Source organism: Colossoma macropomum, unplaced genomic scaffold (assembly GCF_904425465.1).
Source record: "Colossoma macropomum unplaced genomic scaffold, Colossoma_macropomum, whole genome shotgun sequence".
Classification (NCBI taxonomy): Eukaryota; Metazoa; Chordata; class Actinopteri; order Characiformes; family Serrasalmidae; genus Colossoma; species Colossoma macropomum.
In genome coordinates, this window is record NW_023494800.1 from 32,519,373 (window position 1) to 32,544,032 (window position 24,660).

The 24,660-nt window shown below is 39.8% G+C and overlaps 2 protein-coding genes across 3 annotated transcripts in view; both read right to left on the bottom strand.

The window, feature by feature from the left end:
* Positions 1 to 4,098: 4,098 nt before the first annotated feature.
* On the bottom strand, positions 4,099 to 14,927 carry rexo4 (REX4 homolog, 3'-5' exonuclease). 2 transcript variants are annotated; one of them, XR_005008217.1, is made up of 10 exons: positions 14,714 to 14,927; positions 14,282 to 14,503; positions 11,955 to 12,298; positions 10,096 to 10,248; positions 8,192 to 8,385; positions 6,735 to 6,823; positions 6,575 to 6,649; positions 6,417 to 6,491; positions 4,512 to 4,816; positions 4,099 to 4,478 (listed from the first exon to the last, which is right to left on the bottom strand). XR_005008217.1 is itself a non-coding variant. In XM_036588044.1 (9 exons), the coding sequence occupies exons 2-9, from the start codon at positions 14,483 to 14,485 to the stop codon at positions 4,697 to 4,699; spliced, it is 1,254 nt and encodes a 417-aa protein (XP_036443937.1). In that variant the 5' UTR covers positions 14,486 to 14,503; positions 14,714 to 14,927; the 3' UTR covers positions 4,099 to 4,696. The 2 variants fall into 2 exon arrangements, 1 of the variants encoding a protein (XP_036443937.1); XM_036588044.1 differs by having other exon boundaries at positions 4,099 to 4,816.
* A 790-nt stretch (positions 14,928 to 15,717) lies between these two features.
* Positions 15,718 to 24,660, bottom strand: part of prodha (proline dehydrogenase (oxidase) 1a) — a 28,856-nt gene continuing 19,913 nt past the window's right edge. The window contains exons 10-14 of the mRNA XM_036587730.1: positions 23,731 to 23,877; positions 21,535 to 21,710; positions 20,911 to 21,009; positions 20,726 to 20,814; positions 15,718 to 18,670 (exon numbers count right to left, since the gene is read on the bottom strand). Coding sequence (XP_036443623.1) covers positions 18,480 to 18,670; positions 20,726 to 20,814; positions 20,911 to 21,009; positions 21,535 to 21,710; positions 23,731 to 23,877 — 702 coding nt within the window. The 3' untranslated portion in view covers positions 15,718 to 18,479. The remainder of the gene's footprint in view (positions 18,671 to 20,725; positions 20,815 to 20,910; positions 21,010 to 21,534; positions 21,711 to 23,730; positions 23,878 to 24,660) is intronic.

The following is a 24,660-nucleotide window of genomic DNA, read 5'->3' on the forward strand; positions in this document are numbered from 1 at the left end:
TCGTTATTTTGACACAGCATGCTGACATTTTGTCTTACATCTCAGGAAAATGTCAATTTTGAGAAAATAAGTCACTTTTTCAAAATACTAAGTCAATATTTTTTAAGAATATTATTTTTAGGGAAAAAAGTCATTATTTTTAGAGATACTAAGTCAAAATTTGGACATACATCCACCAGAAACAGAGGAGAGAATAGCCTTCCGTAAACTGACCTGTTCCCACGCGTTATTTGACCTAAAGATGGCCACCTTTGAATAAGATGAATGTATTTGTGGTTAGCATGCTAGCCTGTTGGCTGAGTGTGCTGGTTAGCCTGTGTCAGGAGGGCTGGTGGTAAACTAGCTTTTTTATGCACGTTCGGGACTTTAGCCGTCTCCTAAAGCCATCTTTTAACAAGGTTCCTGACCTGAAGGGCTCTTTTTCTTCTGAACTGAGAATGACTCTTACCTCCGCTCTGTGGTGTGATGTTTGTTTTCGGGTGTTAGCTGTTAGCCGTTCTCTGGAGAATTAGCTTAGTAGCTACTGTTGAGCTCAGTCAGATTTTAGCTGGGTTAGCTTTACACAGCAGACCATATAGAATTAGGGAAAAAATGTCTCAGCGAGCTTTAAAAGACGCTTTTACGAACTATTCAGATCATTTTACAGTGTTTTTCTGCAGGAAGAAGTAAATATCAGGTACAGCTCACGTCTGAAGTAGTTTGGCTCGGAGGAGTCATTTTTGTGAGGCCAAAACGTAAACAAAGTGGATCATCTTCGAGAAGTTACTTAACTTTATTCAGGTACCTTTCATTAAACGAAATGAAGCAAAAGCGCAACAACGTAGAACGTGAAGAGAAAGAAGGGGAAATGTGACACTCTGAGATTTTCCCTCTGGTTCACCTAATGACAGGTGAACCTCCGTCACACTACACAGTAAAACCATAACAAAACCAGCAAGAGTTCAAACTAGACCAGCAGATAAACCAGCTTCCTCGGTTCAGATCAACTCTTTTTAAAGCGTAGTCTCACTGACCTCTATAAACCACAGTCCGTCTTCACCCCCAGTCTTAGAATATTCCTGTACTGCACAGGTTCTTCAAGTGTTCTTCAGGGAAGGCAGTGGTTCTGTTCAGAGCCTCTGTCAGGAGTTTTATAAAGAACAATTTCATGCTTAAATGACTCTTTGCATAGTGAAATGGTTCTTCAGATTGATGGAGAATGTGTTGTGTGTAGTTCTATATAGAACATTTTTGAAAAGGGTGCTTCTATTGTTACAAGCTTAACATCGTAACAATAGCAGAACCCTTGATATATAGAACCATATACAACACAGTCTCCATCAATCTAAATGTTTGCATGATGAAAAGGTAATTCAGATTAATGGAATAGGAATCGATGGAATCAAACCATTTCCTTTACTAAAGAACCCTTGAAGAACTGTTTTTTTAAAGAGTGTAGACACCTCATTCAGCGCATGAAAGGCCAGATATGCACCTGATGAGACTAACTGGATGGTTTGGAGCAGGGAAACCACCCAATGTTCCATGTAGAAGGTCCCCAGATTGAGAACAGTGGGTTTTTCCTTGCCTCTAACATGGCTAATTCAACTCAGGCCCCTATCAGGCACTTGAAGTGGTGCGTTTAGGCAGGGAAAACTCTATCTTGTGCAATATTGTGGCCTTCCAGGACTTGGAGTGAAGACCACGGCCTGTTAACAGTCTGTTTGTTGCCAGTAACGTTACCAACTGTGAATTCGGGATGATGCTGCATTGTAAATATGTTGTGAACAGGTGTGGTACGCTAGCCGTCCATTTACATTGAGGTTTTCTGTCTGATGGTACACAACCAAGTTATTGCCCTAACACTGTACTGAGTGCATGCTGCTAATTCCTACTGAAGCATTAACCAAGTTTGTGTTTGTCGCCTACTGAACAAAAAGATTAATCTTGTGTTTTCAGCCTGTTTGGGCCGTAATCACCACATAGCTAAATGAGCTACAAATAAAGACAAGTGGAGTTGGCTAACTGTGGACGGAAGCTAACTTGCTAACAGCTAACCTTCATTGTCAGCCAAGCTACCAAAGTATTCCTTCAGTAAAACACTCAAAATGGCTAACATTGCTAATAACAAATGAACTAAAGCAGGGCCCAGCTAGCATAGCAAGCGAAACGTGCTAACCGGCTCCCACGTAGCTTCAAAACACTGTTAGCCGCGTTAGCGTTGTTGGGTGATGTTATTTTCCCGTTACCACAGTACAATATGCTACTCACAGTTCACAGACATGTCAGAAACTGATTCAGAGGAAAAGGGAAAAACTTGAGACACCAAAATCTGTAAGCATGACTTTGTATTTCTGTGTTCTGATCGTACTTAAGTGTGTGTGCATGTGTGTGTAGAATCAGTGTGGGATTGATGCGAAGATGGTCTTTAAACTGGATCTTTTACATTGTCTGACAATTTTGGTGATTGATTGTTCTTGTTCTTCCGCTTCATGCACTACAGAATAAATTCATCTGCCTTTTACAGCCGATTCACTGGCTTTTTATTTTTCTTCAAGGTAGCAGTACAGCTGTTCAGTATTATGACCACGTCATGCTAAAACACTGTCCGGACAGCTAGAGTGACCTGATTTAGGGACGGATAAATGAAAGGACCACTGAAGTAACCACAACAAAGTATCTGATCCATAGTTCTTATTCAGCAAAGTTTATCAACCCTTTACCATCCTAAAGCCAGATTACCCAGGTATCTCCATTTTTTTTGTTTTTCTACATAATTTGAGCACATCATCCTTTACATTGTATGAAAATTTAATGATGAACGGACCAGTAGAAATGCTCCAAAATCGCTTGGAATTACAGCTTTACATTAACTTGCATTAAAAGTAAAGAATGTTTTTGGCAGATGCTGGTACACTGGTCAGCAAACTGATATGTTGGCCACCACCTAGATCAATATATTGTGTTTTGGATGCAGCTAAACCAACACTGGATGAGCCTAAACCAGCTAAAACCAGCTCTGAATTAATTCTGGTCGGAAGGGCAACAAAGGTATGTCCATTTGTTGGGCCCTGATGCCAATTTCAATAGTATGAACCATGATAAAAGAAACATCTTCACGGTCCTAGTTGGAATTTGTGCTGTTTGGGTGCTCAAGATTTTTTCTCATTCTGCTGGACTCCAGCCTCCTCTTGGTTCTGCAGTGCTGAGAATGATCCACCATCCAATTAATACCTGCTGTAGCACTACAAAAATCCAACAATATGGTAGATCTGAGTAAATGAACAGTAAGTGATGGACAAGAATGGACAATAAAAGTGGCCAAATTACGTGTAAATCATACATTCTTTAAAAATCAAATGGCAAATTGTTGTGGATTTCTCTCGCTCATTCATATTTAGCAGGCTGAAGATTCTCCACAAGGGGGTGCTATTAGCACTCATAGCTTTTGGTACTTTGCATTAATGACACCCCTGGTAAGTAAATTTATTTACTCTATTGGCTTATGCTTCAGGATCCCATGCTGAAAAAAATGTTTTTTTAAAGTAATGTGCATAACAGCTGGTTCCAAAAGGCACTTCATCATATTCTTCATAACTTTCATATTTCATAAGCTACATTCAAAAGGTGGGGGTCGTATGAGAGCTGAAACTGTCTTCTTTCCAGTCAAATAGATGGGTGATGTATTTTAAACTCTTATAATAAAAGAAGCTGAACTCAATTTTTTTGTCTACTGAAAGTCGACCCATTTTTCCACAAGTCTGGCCTATAATCTATAAACAGATGGCGCCTCTTCAGTGATTTGCAAAAATTATTTTTATAAAAAAATACAAAGAACGTCTAAGATTTTTGGCTTTCAGCAGTAAATTGTAAGCATATCGCAATATGTGTGATCATAAAACACATGTTCTGTTAGTTTGAGGGGAGCTTTTACAAAAATAAATAAATAAAAATTTACATTTATTTCATGCAGTTACTGAATAATTTGCCTTACGATTTAGTCATGTAAATTCAGATGGACAAACCAAAATACAGAGATTAATAACTGAACGATTAGTGATAAAACTACAATGACAACCACTACATTAGTGTATCTGAGTCACAATCAAGTCATTCAGGTGAGGATTTCACATTCCTTTTAATATTACATATTCAACACAAGGGAGAGAATCCTCATAGAAAAGTTCAGTCTGACAAGCTTTGTTCTGAACATGGGGGGGACGTTCATCAATAAAATGGTCACTATAAAAAGAGACTGAACAGTGAGAACTGAGCTCTAATGTGCAAATTCACACACAATCCAACCACAGGAACAGTTACCAGGAAACAGATCTGGAAAACATTGTGTGCTCCCACATCGTACAGTTGCCTGTGAAATGATGAGCAGAAGACGGGCAGGTGGGAGTGAAACCTGTGATCCTCAAACAACCTGATGTATACGAACAAGAAAAAGGCACTAGCGTCACATTCGGTCCCGGTGTTGGAACTCTGGCTGGAAAAAGCACTCAGTAATGGGAACGCAGCAGAGTCCGTCTTAGCCTGTCTGTTGCTTAAACAACAAAACGTCATCAGTCAAACACTGAAGAGGATTTACAGCTCCGTACTGTCGAAGTGGGTTTTGAAACGGGGTGTTCGTCTCTCGTGTCCAAGCTGTTCTGAGGTCAGCTGAGACTGTGTTTGTTCTCTCACTGTATGCTGTGTAGGAGCTGCTCTCAGGTCAGCTGTCGGCTTTGGGTTTGCGAGGGCTCTTCTGGGCTTTCCTTCCGGCCTTAAGCTCTGCCTCCCACCGTTTCTTTACCATTGTGTACAAACGCATAGTGGCCTGGGCATCCTGGACCTGTAAGACATGCACATACTTGAATGGTTCTGCCATTTGCTGTGGTAAAATAAATAGTACACAACTAGACAAGTTTTGTTGGTGGTTGTTTGGCAGTCAAAATACGAATAATACTGCATACATCCTACAAGAAAACTTGACTTCTGCACACTGAAATGATATTGCGTGAAAACTGATAAGTCCACCATTAAACAACATTCATTTTCCCACGTAGAGAAAACCAGCTTAGACCTGCAGTTCCTAATGTGGGGTCACACCAACCACAGAATGATGACAACTTCAGAGGTCTACCGCGCAAAACACAGTGCACTGGGAATCTGAAGCAGAGATTTTCTAAAAAAGTATATTACAAATACAGAAGGCCTGTTTGACTGTCAGACCTCCTATTCAATGTCACTACGGTTTCTGCTATAAAATAAAAGCTTAAAAAATTCCACTGCTTGTTCGCTTATGTTTCTTTTTTCATTGCTACGCCACCATCTCTGAATCCGCTACACTGTCCTGATCAGGCAGACAAGTTGAGTTTGTCTAGTTCTATAACTCATTTTTGCATTTGAATAATGACTTTGGTTAATGATCAATAAGGTATGTATCTTTTGAAATCATTTGCAACCAAGGGGACACTTCATTTAAAATATCTTAGAACTGATGCTCGAACTGCCGAGCAGACAGAAACAAACCAGTCATCAACCATTTCAGGCGGACTCTGACCGCTTAGTAAATGAAAACAGCAACAACTATGCACAGAACTTAATGGCATAACGTCTACGTTTCCAAACAGCTCAGTTTTGCCCGTCGACATGAAAATACAGGGTGATTCAAAAAGATTCATCCAATTTCAAAGCGCCATTTTTTACAACTGTGAGGCACCTAGGAACCAATCACAATCCAACTGAAAGAGGGGGTCATAGAGTTTCTGACTGTCAGTGGATGATGGCTCCCCTCAGTCTGTGAGGAGATGAGACCCCTGATCAGAAAGAGTTCTGCGTTCTCCACTTCAATAAGAGTGAATCCGTCATAACTGTGCAGCGTGATTTTCATCTGCAGTGAACCTCCAACAGCTCAGAGCGTTCGGTGCCGGTTCCACAACACTGGATGATCTCTGAAATCGCACTGAAAAAGCCGTGAGTGCAGCGACACCCGACATGCTCAATCGAGTATGGGATGAATTTGACTATGGTGTTGATCTTGAACTAGGGAGGCTAAGAAAAGGACAATGAGAAAGGACAATGACACTTTATCACCACGCTGGTGTGAGCTCGATCAGTGTGCCCTTTAACACACAAACATTTCTCATCTCATTTCAAATTTAGACTCTGGGAATTTCTCAGAAACTGAGTGTGCTAGAATTCCTCTCTAGGCTGCATGAGATTTTTACCAGAGCTCTGCAAAGCTTCAACTTCACAACAGTAACTATCAAAGAACGCTTGTGTGGGCAGAGCCTGGACAGGTCCGTTACTGACACATAACACTTCTACATTCCAGCATTTCAAAACATACTTGTGCTTTACAAGGACAATGAAGAGCAGCCTCAGAAGGAAACAATTCTCTTTGCACTTTGTGTTCAAAATACTGTCCAAAAGTACTGAGAAATACGTACAGAGGAGTGTTCGCCCTGCTGCACGTTCACATTCAGAACCTTCTTACTCAGAACTCTCAGCGCAGGACGGGAACTCTGAGAGAGGGGGAGAGAGAGAGTTTAGTAAGAGTTAAATAGTAAAGACGATCTATATTAAATATTCATCGATCAATTACTACCTTTGTGATCTTCTTAAACTCTTTATACTTTTGTGTATCTCTGATCATCTTCTTTGGGTGGTCCAACAGCAGAATCTGCACAAAAAGGGACAGAAAGTTAGACTTTACAAAAACTTCTGATTAAATTAAAGCATCCAAACTGAAGCACAGTGTACTGCACCTTTAGATCATTGTGAATAGCGTGTCCCACTAATATTCTCCCCTTCAGAATCTCAGCCACTTCCTTCTGGACTGTGCTGATGTCCTCCCCTGTAAAACACACAGTGACTTAATAACAACACATTTTAGTAAAAACCAGAGGGGAACCCTCAGGGCCTTCTGGGAAGGGCTAATGATTTCTGGGAACCAAAAAAAAAAATTTTTTTGGAACTTTAGATATTCTTATTCAACAGAATCATGCTTGAATTTAACGTCTTCAAGTATTAAAGCACCTCTCTTGTTTCATTGTTAAGTTGTGGATGGAAACAAAGGGGTTAAATTCTTCAAATGCAAAGAGGAAAGTTGGCCAATCAAAATTCTCCGTAGCACATAGGTAGAAATATCTAAGCGAGCTCTCTGATTGGTTAAGACTTCAGGAGCTGAAGAGAAGCCACGACATGTTAGATCAGCATAATCACATGACAGAAGAGTCAACCAATCACATTTAGAATTACAATGGGACCAATTTTGTGAGAAAAAAACGGAATATTCTGGAAGTTCTAGATACATCACTGACTAAATATGAACAGCAGTGTAATCAGCTATTAGAAACTGAAACAGCAGCAGCAGCTGACCAGCCCCTCACTGAGAGTCACTGGAAACCTTCTACAACGCAAAATATCACGTGTGTGTGTGTATATATATATATTTATTTATTCATTTATTTTTCTTGCTGCTGTCGGAACAAAATCTCTATTTTTGTTGATTTTTAGTTTGTGACATTTAAAAGTACACACAATGTAAGGTCAACAGGCACATTTCATGATGGATGGACCAAAAAAAACAGCCCAAAATGACGTGGAAAGTCTGGTTCCATTGACTTACATTAAAAGTAAAGTAGGTTTTTTCCATTTCTGGTAAAATTATAATTTGAGATACAAGGTTTTGTTCAGACAGCAGTGATATACAGAAAGTCTCTCATAATCTTTAAGTAAAACGTGTCTTTTAGAAGCTTCGGAGGTCTGTGTTTGATCTAAGACAACAAAAAACGTTCACGGGGATCGCCGTTAGCTTAGCACTAACAAACTACTAAAGTCCAACAGGGACGCTAGGAGACGTTAGCATTATCGTAGTAGCGGGTTTTCTCCTCATGTTTCAACCGAGTTTTTATATTTACGGCCTGAAGGCTCTAATATTCATGGTTCGCCACTGGCAGAAATGTATATGCACCGGTATGCATAAGTGTGACTGAGTCCTGCAGTTTGCTACTATGCTAACTGGTGGGTTATAGGCTTCCTTTAGTTGTCAGCTACTTCAGCTCCACAGCTCTAATTTAAAAACTACGGCAGCAAACTTTAGGCAAATTGATTTTTCACCACACCAAACCATCACTTTAATATTAGGACTATGACTGTAACACAATATAAGAAAGAATCTGTCAAGACTTCGTAAGGAAAGAACGTGTTTCCTCTCTCTCACCGCTTTCGATGTCCGCAGGGCGAATGCCGCTGACGGCTGTTCGGTAGTCGGTGACCTTCTCCGTGGGTTTGACGTATTTGTCGTAGATGCACTTTCCGAAATAGTTCACGATAGAGACGCGCGCCAGCATGCTGTCCTCTCCGTCGGGTCCCACCCCCACCATCTCACAGTCCATAGCGACTGCGTGCGTCAGTCTGCACATCGCAATGACCGCCAGAGAGAAAGAGAAAAGGACAGGAACAGAGCGAGGATTTCACATTAGAGATGTACAGTCGTATGGAAAGGTTTGTGCACCCCAGTCAAATTATGCTTTATTGATTTTCTGTGAAAATAAGTTACACATCCTCTGCAGAGAACTTCTGCACACTGTAATGCACAATTACTGTGTATTTTGTTAAATTTAACATACTGGTTAAAAAAATAAATAAATAAAAAACACAAAAGCCCTAGCTTTTGCACACATTTTATGTTTTATTTCCCAATTCACCCCAATTAGTTAAATTCAGCATATAAACAGTAAGTGTGCATTAAAGTGTGTTCTCTGTAGAGGTCGTGTTCACTTATTTTCACACAGAAAATCAACAACAGCATGGTTGCCTAAACTTTTACACACAACTGTACTTATGCAGAGATGTTAACATCATTTTCATCAAAAATGATGAAACATTACACTGTTTTTCACTCACAGCTCACTGAAAGACTGGAGAAACTGCATGAAAGTGGACACATTTAATCCATAACATCAGTATTTTTTTTTAAGTAGAAGAGATGATATTTTATTATGATTTGAATTCGATGAAAAAGTTACTGTTGTGTGTCCAGTCTTGTTCTGAAGAAAAAAAAAGGTTCTGTCGTTTTTTTTTACTTAAAACAGAAAATAAATTGACTCCCATCTCTCACTTTACACTCAGAAGCAATAATAACCAAAATAACTTTAATATGATTTCTGCTAGTGATGTTTTCATCAACCAATGCAGGTTGATGAGGGTGCCAGGTTCAAAGCTGGATTACTGTATTTATCTAAAGCTTTATGGTGCGCTCAACTACTGCGTTCATACGCTTCTAATACTCAAACCAATCTGCGACTGTATACGAGTGTCTGCGAAAAGCCAACTGCATCCCAACGTGATGAGAAACTGCCTAGATTTAACACCGAGACCTGTAGCAGAGTGTTTGAGAATGTGTTGGTGACTCAGGAGAAGAAAGATAACGACCCTAAGCACAACGCTAAGAAGACAGAGATGCATAAAGAAGCTACTGGCGTTCTCAGGACAATCTGCTGTCCAGACCTCAACATCACTGAATGTGTTTGATTACTTCAGAAAACGATCAACCAGCTTCTAAGACTGAACTTTGGAGGTGTGTCTGCAGATTCTTTGAGGAACTGAAAGTGAGACTCTGGAATAAAGGTAAAGAGTGACTCACTAAATACTGAAAATCTCAAATTATATATAGCTGTTGAGGCTTCTGTTTAATATATGTGTTAAATATAATCGCTGTTCTCAGAACAAAACCTCGCATCTCCAAAATGGTAACTTTACAGGAGAAGGAAAAAACATACTTTACTTTTAATGTAAGTCAATGGAACCAGAGTTTTTCCAAGTCATTTTGGATTATTTCTGTTGGTCCATTCATCATGAAATTTACATACAATGTAAAGGGTGACAGACATTTTCAAATTATGTCAAAAACTGGAAAACGTTAAAAATGGAGATTTTAAGGTTTTGTTCTGACAACAGCGATACGTTTCTTTTTTTTTTAAATGATGCTGAAAAATGAATAGCTTGCACCTAATGGCTGTTTTGACTGGAAACTAAATAAAGGAAGGGTGGTCTCTGACTTGAGGCACTAGTGAGTGAAGTTCTCTTCACATAGAAGCGCGGTGAGCAGTTTTAGGGGCGTACCCGTCAAAAGCGCGCTCCTTTACCAACTGTCTCTCCGTACTCTCCACATCGCTCTTTGCCACACCGCTCCTCTTCCTCACGAGGTCTGCAGCCTCCGAGCCCAGTGCAGCCTCGATGTCATCAGGGTCGACATCATCAAACCAGATATCCGACCTTAAACAGAAAACAGAGAAGACATTACTTCACAACAGGGGTGGGCAATATTATCTCAGATTTATATTGTGGTACTTTCAGGACATAAACTATTTAATATAAAAAAAAACCATACATTAAAAAATGATGTTTAAATTACATTAACCACTGTTTTTTCCTCTCCCCACACATTTTTAATTCCGTTTTGGATTTCACTGACTGTGTGAGATTATATATACATATATAATAAACATACATATATAATATACATATACATACATACAGCACACTCTGATTTCTTAAATTGGAGTGAGGTCTATAAATCCGATTCAGAAATCTGACAAAGAGGCTGGATGTTGGCTCAGTAATCAGATTTCTCAGTGCATGTAAACCCTTACTCTGATTTCTTTCAGTCTTCTCAGTTTGAGCATGTGCGAAAACAGACGGTGGTACCGGAAATAAGTGAGATGCAGCAAAACAAGCAACGGTGAAACCAACTACATGCTTGACAAAATGAAGAATTTAAATATTCTTGATCTTCTAGATCATATTTTCAGGTAAACTGGCGCAATGTTTACATTAGATTAGAGATGTTAAAAAAAAAAAAAAAGCTGCAGCATGAAGTTTGAGTTTTACATTATGTTTACGTCACGTCTTCTTCTGTGAGTTTATTGGCTGGTTGCAACTCAAGTGCATGTAAACACATTGATCGACTTACTGTCAAAATCTGATTTTCTGCAGTTATCGGATTATTAAGTGTATGTAAACACACTCATTCACGTTCACCGTACCATATACTTCCTAGTCCGTAAATGGAAAAAGCCTGTTTTGAATTGGTTTTGTAGTGTGACAGTAAACAACACACTCACATTTATCCACCTATACAGCAGTTTAGCCCCGCCCACTCACACTGAAGCTATAAGGAGTGTTTCAGTTCAGGCTGCCAACACAGCCAATGAGAACAAAGGTCATTTACACATAATAATGGGATAACGAGAGGTTGGAAACGGTCATGTAAAAATAGCTCAATGAAAATACATGAATGAGTACACAAAATATCATATGGGCTCTTTAAGCTGTTTCAGTTCATGTTTAATTTGTCTTGGGAGCCAATTTTGGACTCTATAATCTATAATATGATAAACTTCATATGATGAGAAAACATCACATCAGTATTCACTTTTATACCAGTATATCTCCCGACACGACTTCTCATTGCATGATCATCTCACTTGTCCCATTTAGGTACATTTAGAGAAGAAACAGTCGTGAACCCACACCAGCAGGATCTGACGGATGCACGTTTACAGCAACCAGAGGTGAAAAAGATGCTGAGCTGCTCAGTGTTTGAGATTAATTCCATTAAAGAATTACATTAATGCTGAAAAATGTGCTCCCAATGTCTTGGGAGCCTATTTTGGGCTCCTCATCGTATCTATAATATGATAAACTTCACATGATGAGAAAACATCACATCAGTATTCACTTTTATACCAGTATATCTCCCGACACGACTTCTCGTCCTAATACTCCTAATGCACCCTACTGCTCTAACGATAGAGCTCTAAGGACTGTCCAGGCGCAGCTGCAGTGGACCGTGTTTGATTTTAGCTGTTGGTCGGACAGCAGCGCAGGAGAGTGAAGAACACAAACAGCGTTTTTAATCACCGTTTCTCGTTTTCTTGTTTTTTGCTTTTGACCATGATTAAATGAACACAGATACGCACTCTGTCGGTTGCTTTTCCGCCTCTTCTGCTTTCTTCTTTTTGTTTATCCACCTCTTATCTCCACCTCCACTGTCCTTCGCTTTCCTCTTCTCAGCTTTATGCTGTTTGGGGCCTGAAGGACCCTTCCCGTTCTGCTGGGCTCCAGCGTCCTCTGGACTCTTTGTTTTCACATCATGCGATGCTTTATTGATGGTCTTCTGGGGTTTGTGTCCTGATTTATTTACGTTTTTGTCTGTTTTTTGTGCTGCACTGTGAGAGTCTTTATTCACTGCTGACTGGGGCTTCGGTTCTTCCTTCTGCAGAGCGCTCTTTTCAGTCCCTGCAGTCGGTTTCCAGTTCAGCAGCTGCAACATGAACACGCCGTTATTCACACAATACAAGCGGTCACCTGAAAACTTCAGTCTAACATCCTGTGTACTCTATTACATTAATAGCAATGTAATTACCATCTAATTTTACACATTTTTGTCCTGATATTCTCTGTTTACTGTCACTACACATTTCTGTGTGTTGCTTGTCCTGTTTCTGTGCATTTTGTTGAACTTGCACTCTGCACCACACTGTACACTTGTGTATATGTAGAATATGTACTGTATTACGCGCAAGTCTTAAGACACCTGTGAAAATAACATGGAGAGCTATTTATCTGGGCTGCGAACCCTCAAAAAACACTTTAGAATAAATACAAATAAACAATATATTGTGACTTTGTGTGTTGCTGAGAGACGTTCAGAGTGGTTTGGTGTGAAACCCTCAGTTCTAGAGAAACTTAAGAGTCAGAATTGTTCACAGTGGTGGTGATAGGAACCAGACGTCCACCTCTAAAAGCTCCCTCACAGAAACTCAGCTGTTCCGTGAAATGGTTATGAATTCACTGCATGATTCATCTGAAACACTGCTTAAAATATATATTTTTAGTCCATTCATGGTGGGCGGATACATGCAGTGTGTTGTGAAGCAAAATAGTCCCCAAAGAAAACTTATTATTTCAGGTTTTCCACTATTTTACCATATTTCCACTCTAACTTACTCGACTGAAGTCGATAATCAGCTGTCGTGTCTGTTGCCTAGCAACCGACCCTACGCGCACAGCTGAAACGTAAACATGTAATTAAGCTAGTCAGTCAGACAGCTACGTTAGCTACCGTTACTGGTGTAAAGAAAGTCAAATAAAACTAAAGCACGATAAACTGAAAGTTAAGAATGTTGTTTCAGCGCCCCCTGCTGTTTATCAGAGCGTCGCCATCTCCAGTTTCAGTCTCCATTTCCCAAACGCTTTAGCCAAGCGTGCTAACGTTATTCCTCCTAATAAACAGACACCCGTTCAGCTGTAATACGGCCCCTGGTTCCCATCACCACCATTGCATGCTTTAAATGTACAAAGTTTTCTTTGGGAACTGTTTTGCCTTACAGTGCCCTGCATGTATCTCTCTGCTGTAAATGACTTAAAAATAGGTTTTACGCCAAAAGCCTTTTGTAAAACTACCATAAAACAACGGGCCTAATGCTTCAGACGTCTGGTTCCTATCACCACCACTGCAAACGATTCTAATTCAGCAAGTTTCTCTAGAACACAGCGTTTCACACCAAACCATTTAGAATGACTGTGTTTACAACTAAACCTTTTAATTATGTAGAGATCATGAAAAACTGGTGGAATTCTCCTTTAACTGAACTAGAGGTAAGATACCATATATACAGCCACAACTTTACAACTGTCTTCTTGTTTCTACACTCACTGTCCATTTTATCAGCTCCACTGACCGTATAGTTTCACTCTGTAATTCTACAGTTACAGACTGTAGTCCATCTGTTTCTCTGCATACTTTGTTACCCTGTTCTTCAGTGGTCTGGACCCCCACAGGACCCCCACAGGACCCCCACAGAGCAGGTACTATTTGGGTGGTGGATCATTCTCAGCACTGCAGTAACACTGGCATGGTGGAGGTGTGTTAGTGTGTGTTGTGCTGGTCTGAGTGGATCAGACACAGCAGTGCTGCTGGAATTTTTAAACACCTCAGTGTCACTGCTGGACTGAGAACCAAAAACGTCCAGCCAACAGCGTCCTGTGGGCAGCGTCCTGTGACCACTGATGAAGGACTAGAGGATGACCAACACAAACTGTGCAGCAGCAGATGAGCTATGGTCTCTGACTTTACATCTACAAGGTGGACTGACAAGGTAGGAGTGTCTAATAGAGTGGACAGTGAGTGGACACAGTGTTTAAAAACTCTATATGGTGGTCCTGTATGGTCAGTGGAGCTGATGAAATGGACAGTGTATATTAACTCATATACACACTGTAATACAGCTCGGTAAGAACTTACACCAGCAAGGTTTTTCCAGTTGGCTGAAAAGGCCTGAGCCTCTTTAGGCGGCAGGTGCGCGGTTTTCTTCTCTTTCCGTTTCTGTTTCTTCTTCACACGTCGAAAAAATTGTGTCTTTTTCTTTTCCACACTTCTCTCCTCTTTCTCTCCTTTAGCCTTAGCTCGGTGCTTCCTTCCAGCATGTTTTCCCTTCCATTTAGACATTTTTACACCAGGCAGTGCCTGACAGAAAAAAACACGATTTTTTGGTGTTTCAAGCGATTTCCAGCTTCTTCTCCTCATTTTCCAGTTCCACCTTAAATGCCTGCTGCACCACTGAATGTAGTGGACGTAGCAGAGTGTAACTGCCGCACCATTTAAGGTGGAACGGGAATATTCGAACAAGAAACTGGCGAATAAATGCACTGTTAACCTACATCGCTTCATACTCACCTGTGAGGAGTTCCTCTCTTTTTTACGGAAGAAAGTGCTGCTATTAAATGACTAAAACAGTATAGATGTAAAGAAATGTGTTAATTGAGATAAATAATAAAATAAAGCTGTTTAATTTGTGTTTACATAGTTATAATTGACCATTCCTGACACAAACAGCCACCATGCGTTTCTGTTTCGTGTGTAACTCTTAAAAGGGTTCGGAAAATAAAAAGGGGCCTGACTGCGAAGAGTTCCGCCTAGAGGATTGTGGAGGAGATGGACATTGAGTTGTGGAAATAACGCCGTTTTTGTTCATGTTTTCAAAACATACTAACTATGTTAATAAACATATTAACATCATATTAGGACACTGACTTTGTCTTATGGTAAAAACGTGACCGAGTGCTGTACTTAATAATCGTCACAGGCTTCCTTTTTCCTTTTTAGGGCTTTACCGAGCAGCACCACTAGATGTCGCTATATCGCAACTTTTGTTTTATATAATACTGCTTTTATATATATATATATATATATATATATATATATATATATATATATATATATATATATATATATAATTACAGGTTTATTAAGAAATGCAGTTCAATCCTTCACATTTAGTTCCTCATTCCCTTTTTTGGGTTTAAATTTACCTGGACTTCTTTCCTAACCTTTAATTTTAACAATATATTTTAGACCAAAATTATCCAAAAAGAGAAGAACAGAGTTTAACAACAATCAAACAACAGACATCTGTTCCTGCGCTGATACTGTTCCTGTGCTGCCTGGGCCTGACACTTTCACTGTTACTGTTACTTTTTACTCAAATTGTTTCTTATTCATTATTATTAGTTATTTTTTTGCGAGACCATCTTTACTTAATGTAACTGAAGACACCACACTTTGATATGGCGACTCTATGGGTAATAAAAATCATTATTCACACACTCAGATATAAAAATATCAAAATATCTGAAAACATACGCACGAACACAGGTGTCAAAAATAAAAATTAAAAAATTACCTTTTTTATATATAATTTATTTTATAAGAATAAGTTTACACAGACAGAAATACCCTTTTACAACAATTTCATGACAGTTAATCACAAATGATCAAAATACAGCTCTGTACATAGAAATGAGCATCTCTCACACTCAATATTCTGAAAAAAGAGTTTAGTATCTACAGCAGAGAAATAAAATATCAAAAAAATGAAATAAAGAAAGTAAAATAAAGTCTTAATGTAAGTCCTCGCCTTTGCTCGTCTTTCCCCACAATGTTTGTATTCATTAACATTATTTAAAAAAACAAACTTTTCTAATACATGCTTTTTAAAAGAAACTATATGCAGCTAAAAAATGAATTATCATAAATGATTATTGCTTCACAATCAAGGAAATCTCAAATTAACTACAGTAACATATCATTAGGTTTAGTCATTCGACCATTAAAACACTTTAACAGAACGAACAGCTGCTAAAACACTGCATGTAAAATCAGGAAGGCTTAAGTAGGACCAAAGAAATAAATACGCAAAATAAGACAAAACGCTAAATGCTCAGCGGCTGGTTGAGAAGGCATGTAGGTTTTCTAGCTTCTCTACATTCCAGTATGAATCTAAGCACTTCAGAGGTCAAGTATGGAGACTGAAAAGGCACAAAAAAGCACGGATTTTTCAAAATGTCTAAAATTTAGTGGTTGAGATGAAAGCAGAGTCGTTCAGAGTGGTTTGGTGTGAAATGGTTCAGATGTCTTTACAGTGGTGGTGATAGGAACCAGGGGTCGCCATGACTACAAGACATTTTAATTACTGTCCAAAACCACCAGTGAACCTACACGAGTCTTCTGAGTTTATATGGAATGTAGATGATGGTGAAATAGTCATAAATCTGAAAAGATGTGTTTTCTTTGGGGACTACTTTGCCTCACAACACTCTGCATGTATCCCTCCACCAGGAAGCGTATTAATAACTCTCTGTGATGGAGCTTTTAGAGGTGGACGTCTGGTTCCTATCACCACCACTGTGAACAGTTCTGACTCTGTAAGTTTCTCTAGAACTGAGCGTTTCACACCAAACCACTCTGAATGACTCTGTTTACATCTGAACCATTTAAAAATCAGTAGTTAAGTTTAAGCTGATCTCTGCATCAGTTTCGCGCTACTTATGGCTTTCAAACGGCAATTTAAGGCCGGTAGAAAATGAGGTCTGTGTTTTTAAGGCACAGTAGTGATGAGCCTCAACTGCCTCGTGTTAGGCACTGTCCCAGCACTGACCCTTCAGGGCTGGGACGCTGCATTAAAGGCTCTAATAGCTGCGCCCCAGGCTTTAACTGTACCAGTGTTGATTTGCAAATCACTCATTCATTTCTCCCAGAGCAATCAGGTAGAAACACTGTTAGCTTGAATACATGGCTGTCCAACACTCTACCTTCATGTTTACAGTGGAGTGTTTTACCCCCTGTGTTCAATACAGTCTGCACACGTGTGATGAACAGTTTGACCACAGTAACAGACACAAGGAGACTGCCAGGAGCCACGTTCCATAAAAAGCATTAAGACTGCACAGCATGGCTGTGCTACAAAGGACGTGGCTCTAGGTTTTCATTCCAACAGCTGGCCTTCAACTGTCTTGTGCTGTAATTGTAATTAATAAGCAAACCTCAAATACATTCTATAATACAAGACTAGCCTATAGCAGACTGGTCTTCAACAGAGGACTTGTCTACAGTAGAGAGGTCTACAATAGAAGAATGGTCTATAGTAGACAGGTCTATAACAGAAGACAGGTCTATAATAGACAGGTCCACAATAGAACGCTGGTCTATAGTAGACAGGTCTGCAATAGAAGATGGGTCTATAGTAGACAAGTCTATAATACATGAGAGGTCTATAGTAGACAGGTCTGCAATAGAAGAATGGTCTATAGTAGACAGGTCCATAATAGACGACAGGTCTATAGTAGACAGGTCTGCAATAGAAGAATGGTCTATAGTAGACAGGTCCATAATAGACGACAGGTCTATAATAGATGAGAGGTCTATAGTAGACAGGTCTGCAATAGAAGATAGGTCTATAGTAGACAAGTCTATAGTAGATGAGAGGTCTATAGTAGACAGGTCTGCACTAGAAGAATGGTCTATAGTAGACAAGTCTATAGTAGATGAGAGGTCTATAGTAGACAGGTCTGCAATAGAAGAATGGTCTATAGTAGACAGGTCCATAATAGACGACAGGTCTATAATACATGAGAGGTCTATAGTAGACAGGTCTGCAATAGAAGAATGGTCTATAGTAGACAGGTCCATAATAGACGACAGGTCTATAATACATGAGCGGTCTATAGTAGACAGGTCTGCAATAGAAGAATGGTCTATAGTAGACAGGTCTATAGTAGACAGGTCTATAACAGACGACAGGTCTATAATAGATGAGAGGTCTATAGTAGACAGGTCTGCAATAGAAGAACGGTCTATAGTAGACAGGTCTATAATAGATGACAGGTCTATAATAGATGAGAGGTCTATAGTAGACAGGTCTGCAATAGAAGAACGGTCTATAGTAGGCAGGTCTGTAATAGAAAACAGGTCTATAATAGACAGGTCTGCAAAAGAATGGTCTATAGTAGACTTGTCTACACAGCAGCTATAGTTGCAAATCTATAATTGAAGACGGGTCTATAGTAGACTGGTCTATAATGGGAGACCCGATCTGCAGGAGTTCCTCAGTTGAGCAGTCTGTGAGAGAAGACTGGTATGTAGCAGGCAGATCTATAACAGCTCTTCAGCAGGCTGGCTTGTAGAGCAGCTGTCCCTCGCAGATGCGCCGTTTGAGCTCCTTGTACAGCAGGCTGCGCTCTCTCTGTGAGCCCTTCATGATGCCGCGGTTCTCCTGTGCCCGGCGACACAGGTATGGGATAACCTCATTTACTGGACCGTACGGAACATATTTGTACACAGGGAACCCAGCCTGACCTGTTTACAAACACATACACACAAACACAGGCTTAACTACATTATATACGCATGTTCATCCTTTGAAATACCATTTCTTCAAATGTTGTTTTCAGTTTTGATGAATGGGAAATCATAATGCATTCACCTTCCATATTCAGTGGTGGACAGTAACTAAGTAAATGTAATGAGTTACTGTACTTAAGTAGTTTTTTGTGTATCTGTACTTTACTGAAGTTTTTCCATTTTGGGTGACTTTTTACTTTCACTCCACTACATTTCAAAGTCAAATATCTCACTTTTTACTCCACTACATTATGAGAAATCTGTCCTTCCTTTTGGTTTATGTGCGAATAAAAACATAACATGTCAAAACAAAAGAAGCATGAAGCAAAAACACCAATCAGGGCACAGCGGTCACTTTGTTTTGAGCTTGTTTTGACCTGTTGGTCATACCGACCCAGTGCAGCACATGGTTCAACATCAGTGCAGCAGCGTAAAAGTTTGGGAGAGTCTATTCAACATAAATGATGAACTAACCTAACTTTGTGTAAACAGACCACAATATAGAAATATGTACACATATGCAGTTGTGACTGACGTGTCTTTATTCTGAATTTATATAAACACTTTCATTTTATAGTAAATTAGTTTTGTCCAGTTTATGTTTATGAACAGAGACCTACAGATGCAGTTTAGTAAAGGAAACTCATTTGTGAATCTGAGTTTAAAGTCTTTATTAAACTTAAACTTGTAACTGAGTTCAAATAAATCTCAAACTGAAACTTTGCTTGTTTGTAAAGTGATTTCAGAGCCACTCAGTTCTACCTGATGGAAACTGTTTGCCTTCAGTGTTTTGTGCTTATGATAATTTTAATGGACATCAGCGTCACTAATTAATGACATTCTATTAAAAGACTGGTTTACCAAGAGAGACACTGGAGTATTTTCACCTAAAATGAGTTAATGAAGCGAGTCTTGTTACAGAAAATGATAATAGGACATTAAAGTCATAATTAATCTTTTAGTACTTTTTACTTTTGATACTTAAGTACATTTGAAGGCAAATACTTTTGTACTTTTACTCAAGTGGAGGTCTAAAAGGGAGGAACTTCTACTTTTACTGGAGTAATATTTTACCTTGGGTGTCTCTACTTTAACTCAAGTACATGATTTGTGTACTTCGTCCACTACTGTCCATATTATGACATACTTCTCTCCATGATAGATGGGAGGAGGAGTACAAGCATGATATTATTGGCTGACATTACTTGGTAACACTTTATTTGGATTAGTCCACTTTAGATGCTTTGTAGATACTTAATTTACTTTCAAGTTACATTCAACTAAATATCTACTAAACTGACCATAATTGTCTTTAACTCTAAACCTGGCTCTAATCCTAACCCTAACCTTAACCTCAATCCAAAACCTAAAGTATAGACCTAATAAAGTGAGACCTAATATATTTCCCTGCCTGTTGATGCAAGGTGACGTAATCAAAACAGAAGCTGATGTTTTAGATGTGTGCGAAATCATTACATTCACAATCAAAGATTACTGGGAATCAATAATTCTGCCTTTTAAACAGTTTGCTATGATGAATTGTTTAATATGACCAGGGACATGAAACTAATACAGTAAAAACGTAAACTTTCATTCTAGAAATCAAGAAGTGGATTTAGAATTTAGTGGATAAATATTATTGCAATTAACTAAATTCAGTTTTGTTCTCAAAAAAGGACTCGAAACGCCTAGTGATGTTTCTGCACTGACCATGTTTGGACACACACAGATCAACTGAGTTTAGGGCACCGATTTGTTAAAATAATCTCTAACTGTTCCATTGCTTGGCAACCACAGTCTCCATATCTTTGTGCGATGACTGTTTATTACTTTTATTATTATTTTATGATTTATGGAACATTGCCGCATTTTTATTAATTTTGCTATTTTATTAAAGCTTTGTGGTAAAATCACTGTAACACGCAGCCTCGGCTTCTTGCTTTATTTCAGAGCGGTGGAATATTAAATCTAATCAAGCTTTAAAATAATCCAACCTTCTACGGTACTCACCCAGAGGGAAGCTGATCTGGTCACACATGCCCAACAGCTGGCCGAAGCAGACATTATTCTCCGTGGGAGAGAGTGCCATCTCATTCATCCTGCACACAGAAAACACAGCACAAATTAAACGGTGTGACACGCACAGACCACAGTGCAGGTGTTGCACTGCATCTGCTCTGTTTTCTTCGTCTTACTTTTCCAGTGTGAATTTGACAGTGTCCTCGTTGTGCGATGCCACCATGACGTTAGTCTTCCTGTTGTGGTTGATCTCCTCCAGGATATATTCCAGACACCTTAAAGCACACAAGAATCAGGCATGAAAAAAGACCATAACAAAGAAATGGATGCATCAGGATCCCCCTCCCCCCAACAAAAAAAATTGGACTGAAATTGTCCACAAAATCTGTTCAATGAAAAGACTTATGTTTTATGTTACAACAGAGGATGGAACACTTTACAAAATACTGGGGGAAATGGATCTTAAACTACCATATTAACATGTAATCAATTGTTATATATTACACTATATTATTATATTATACTAAAAGGGTCCTGTAAGGAATGGGATTGTATATTATCAGCTAGACAGTCTCTGTCCTTATATTTGTTCATATGTGTATTCATTTCTTTTATCCGCTGGAAGTTCTCTAATGGTAATTGTAAAATGAGAAACCATAAAGTGAAAAAGATCACAAGCTCGAAAACCAATCAGGGTCCAGTGGGATTTTTCCTAGGAGATTTCGTGATTTTTACATCAAATTCTGGACACTAAAACTGTAAATACATTTTATAGTGCAATTACTCCTTCAGTGAGCTACCTGTGGTACATCCTGTTGGTGGACTCGTAGTCGGGGTTGATGGGATCCTCGTAGCCGATCTCGGCCGCTCTCTGTCTCTCCTGGTGCATGTAAGCCCCACGGACCAGCTTGGCCCCAAAGCACCAGCTCTCGCGGCGGGACAGCTCCACGTCCACGCTCACGTTATCATAGGCCTCCTACACGAAAGCACATACGCAGTGTTTAAAACTGGGTTTCACTGCAAACTTCATGAGGATTGAGCTCATTCAACACTAACAGATGATACTCAGCTCCACCATAAAGCTCACTGTAAAAAAAGCCTCCAAAGTTGTAGTATGTGTTGGGCGACAGGAGTGGCTGCAGCAGAGCCGAGTTAGCTTGGGCTTCGTGCTGAGTCAGTCCCAGCGCCAACATTCGAATCAGTCTACTACAAAACAGAGACTGAGGGTTTATATTTAGGCTCAGGATTAACAAGCTGTAGTTTATACACAATGGACAGAAAAACAAGGCACATTTGAGTCGGCAGGTGCTGAAGATGGTTATGGGTTGGCAATGTTGACAAAACAGGGTAAAGGCAGCGCGATATGAACAAGATAAAATCTTGTTATTATGCTGCTGCTGGGGCTGTCCAAGTTAACATGGCATTTGAACCATTCCTAGTAGTGCAGGCTGAAGCCCAGCTGTATGTTGCCATGATAGATTCCGCAACTGTAGTCATCTCGTCCAAGTGCAGCTTTTAAACAATGAAATCTCCATTTTGCTTATAAACAAATAAAACTGTCCATTCAGAGAAACAGCAGCATGACTGACTAGGTCTGGTTTCTGTCGGTACTGTATGAAATCAAGGGGAGCAAAATATTAAAAGTGCTTCTAAGCTTTAATACCTGTCTGTGCTTTGCTTTCTCTACTGTAAATAACTATATGGAGCTAGACTGAGTGTCTGAGTCAATTTGTTTTCAGTTTCTCTCAGTGACGTTTCATAGAGTTCGGGAGGGGACACTGTAAAGGCCACAACACACTGGACAGCCGCGTTGCGTAGCAGAGTGCTGCTACAGAACACTGGCAGGGAGAGCCAATAATCTCAGGTCTCAGGTTCATTTATTCATTCTACTTGTATAAACTGAATGAAATAAAGTGTTCAGCATCACTCATCACGCTTCCTACCTCTTCACAAACGGGATGTTTTTACGCTGAAAGATATGAGCTAAGAAAGGCTAGGCTAGTAACATTAGCTGAGGTAACGAACCATTAGAGATTGCTTGTGTACCTAAAAGACTGGCTGCTGGCGGCACTACATGAACCTCCATTAAAAACAAGGTTTTTGTCCAGTTTGTCCAGTGTGCAGTGGCTGGCGCTCTCCACTGACATGCTGGAGCTTGTTTTCAGTCTCCCTTCTCCTCTCCAGCTCATAATTGCACACAGAGAGCTGATTGTCTCCAGGGAAGTTCTCATAGGCTCCAGAGACGTTCTGCGGATCTGGACGTACAACGCGCATGTTGTCTGCAAGTTTCGGGACTTACAGGAAAGTAACAGGCATTTCATAATACTGCAGTTCACGTGTGCGTTTTGAACCGTAGGGGGCGTCCCAAACAGTTCAACGATATACCGTGTATCGCTGCGGCCCTAGTATATATGATATATACACTCAAACTTGGACTTTCACGTGAAGGTTCTGCATTCACATGATCAAAATAATGTTTCTGAATTACTGAAAGTAATAAATACATTCTGCTGAAATTTACTGTATCCACTCATATAATTATAAGAAGTTGTGCTGCTTTATAAACTAAAAAAAAATCTGTCAAATTTGATCAACTGCGAATGTTATGTACAGGTTTTTATGTCTCTTCTTCTTTTTATTCTGTGTTATTTGTCACTACCTGTCAACAGTGCTTAACTGGTTTGTTATATGTCACACGTGTGCACTCACCAAGACAAAATCCTTGTACGTGTAACGTGGTGAAATAAAGTGATTCTGACTCTGAGATTAACTACACACAATAATGTGATCAATCAAAATTAACACACACAGTAAAACACACTGGTGAACCTTTGATATTACATAATCAAAGAGTGGCCTGTATTATTTTTCCTGAAATTGTTTACAGTTGTCGGATCATGGTTCATTAAAACTCCTACGGAGCTGCAACTGGTTAAAAGCTTACTGCAAACTGCTGCCGTCAATATTACACAGGCCGTGACGTGTGTGTATCATACCTTCAGGTAGCACTGATAAGTGTTGAAGATGATGGGTTTTTGTTTGTTGAAGATTCTCTGCATCTCCAGGGTCAGTCTGCTGATCGCTGGCTGGAAATACGTCTGCTCGGCGTCCACCATCAGCCTCACGCCGTTCTCAACGGCATGCTGTAATGCAAACATACAGAGAAGGGAACAGTTATGTAACGTGTGTTTTTCCACAGCAACCTGAGTATGCAATATAAAACACACACAGCGAGGACCACACGGCATCTCTGCGGATATCTGAGCCCCCAGCCAGGCCGCATGTTTGTTCTACTCCAGTTCAGGGCTGGTAAAACTGAATTATGTCTATAAGAGGGCAAACCAATATAAGGAGAGACATAACTACTTGTGTAGGCATAAACAGGATCTACATGCCTACATATTACAAAACAAATGAAGTAAGGTTACGGAAAGTCCGGTATATTAAAACGGACATTCAACGGTCCGAGTGGACTGTGCTCTGATTAATAAGGAACAACAATTATCGTTTCCTTGACATGAAACAAGAAACAATAACCAACCCACTGGGGATCTGCACTCTTGTCGCGCTGGAGATAGTGATCTTGCGGTGAGTCGAGACCTGGCTGACGTCAGGTCATGCTCATCTGGGTGCATAGTTTTGAGATGTGCCCTCAGGTCGTTAGTGCTGGAATGGTGGGCTGACTGCAGTTTGCATAGCTTGCATACAACTTTATCTCGAGGTTCCACAGTTTTGCCGTCTACAGACCACAATCTCAATTTCCAAACAGGGCTTGTTACACTGCTCAGAGTGCAGATCACTCTCTCTGTGTCCGAGCTGGGTCGTGAACTCTCTGCCATCATCACCAAACGCTTGTTGTTGAATTATTCACTCATTTCAGCAGAACCTACAGATCATTTTAACCCCTTAAAAGGACAAAGTTTTAT

Coding starts and splice junctions, on each gene's coding strand:
- rexo4 (XM_036588044.1), bottom strand. CDS start 14,485: ATGTCTAAATGGAAGGGAAAACATGCTGGAAGGAAGCACCGAGCTAAG. Junction 10,249..11,954: donor GCGGAAAAGCAACCGACAGA/GTGCGTATCTGT, acceptor TTTCTGTTTAAG/GTCGGATATCTGGTTTGATG. Junction 8,386..10,095: donor AAGGAGCGCGCTTTTGACGG/GTACGCCCCTAA, acceptor TGCGATGTGCAG/ACTGACGCACGCAGTCGCTA.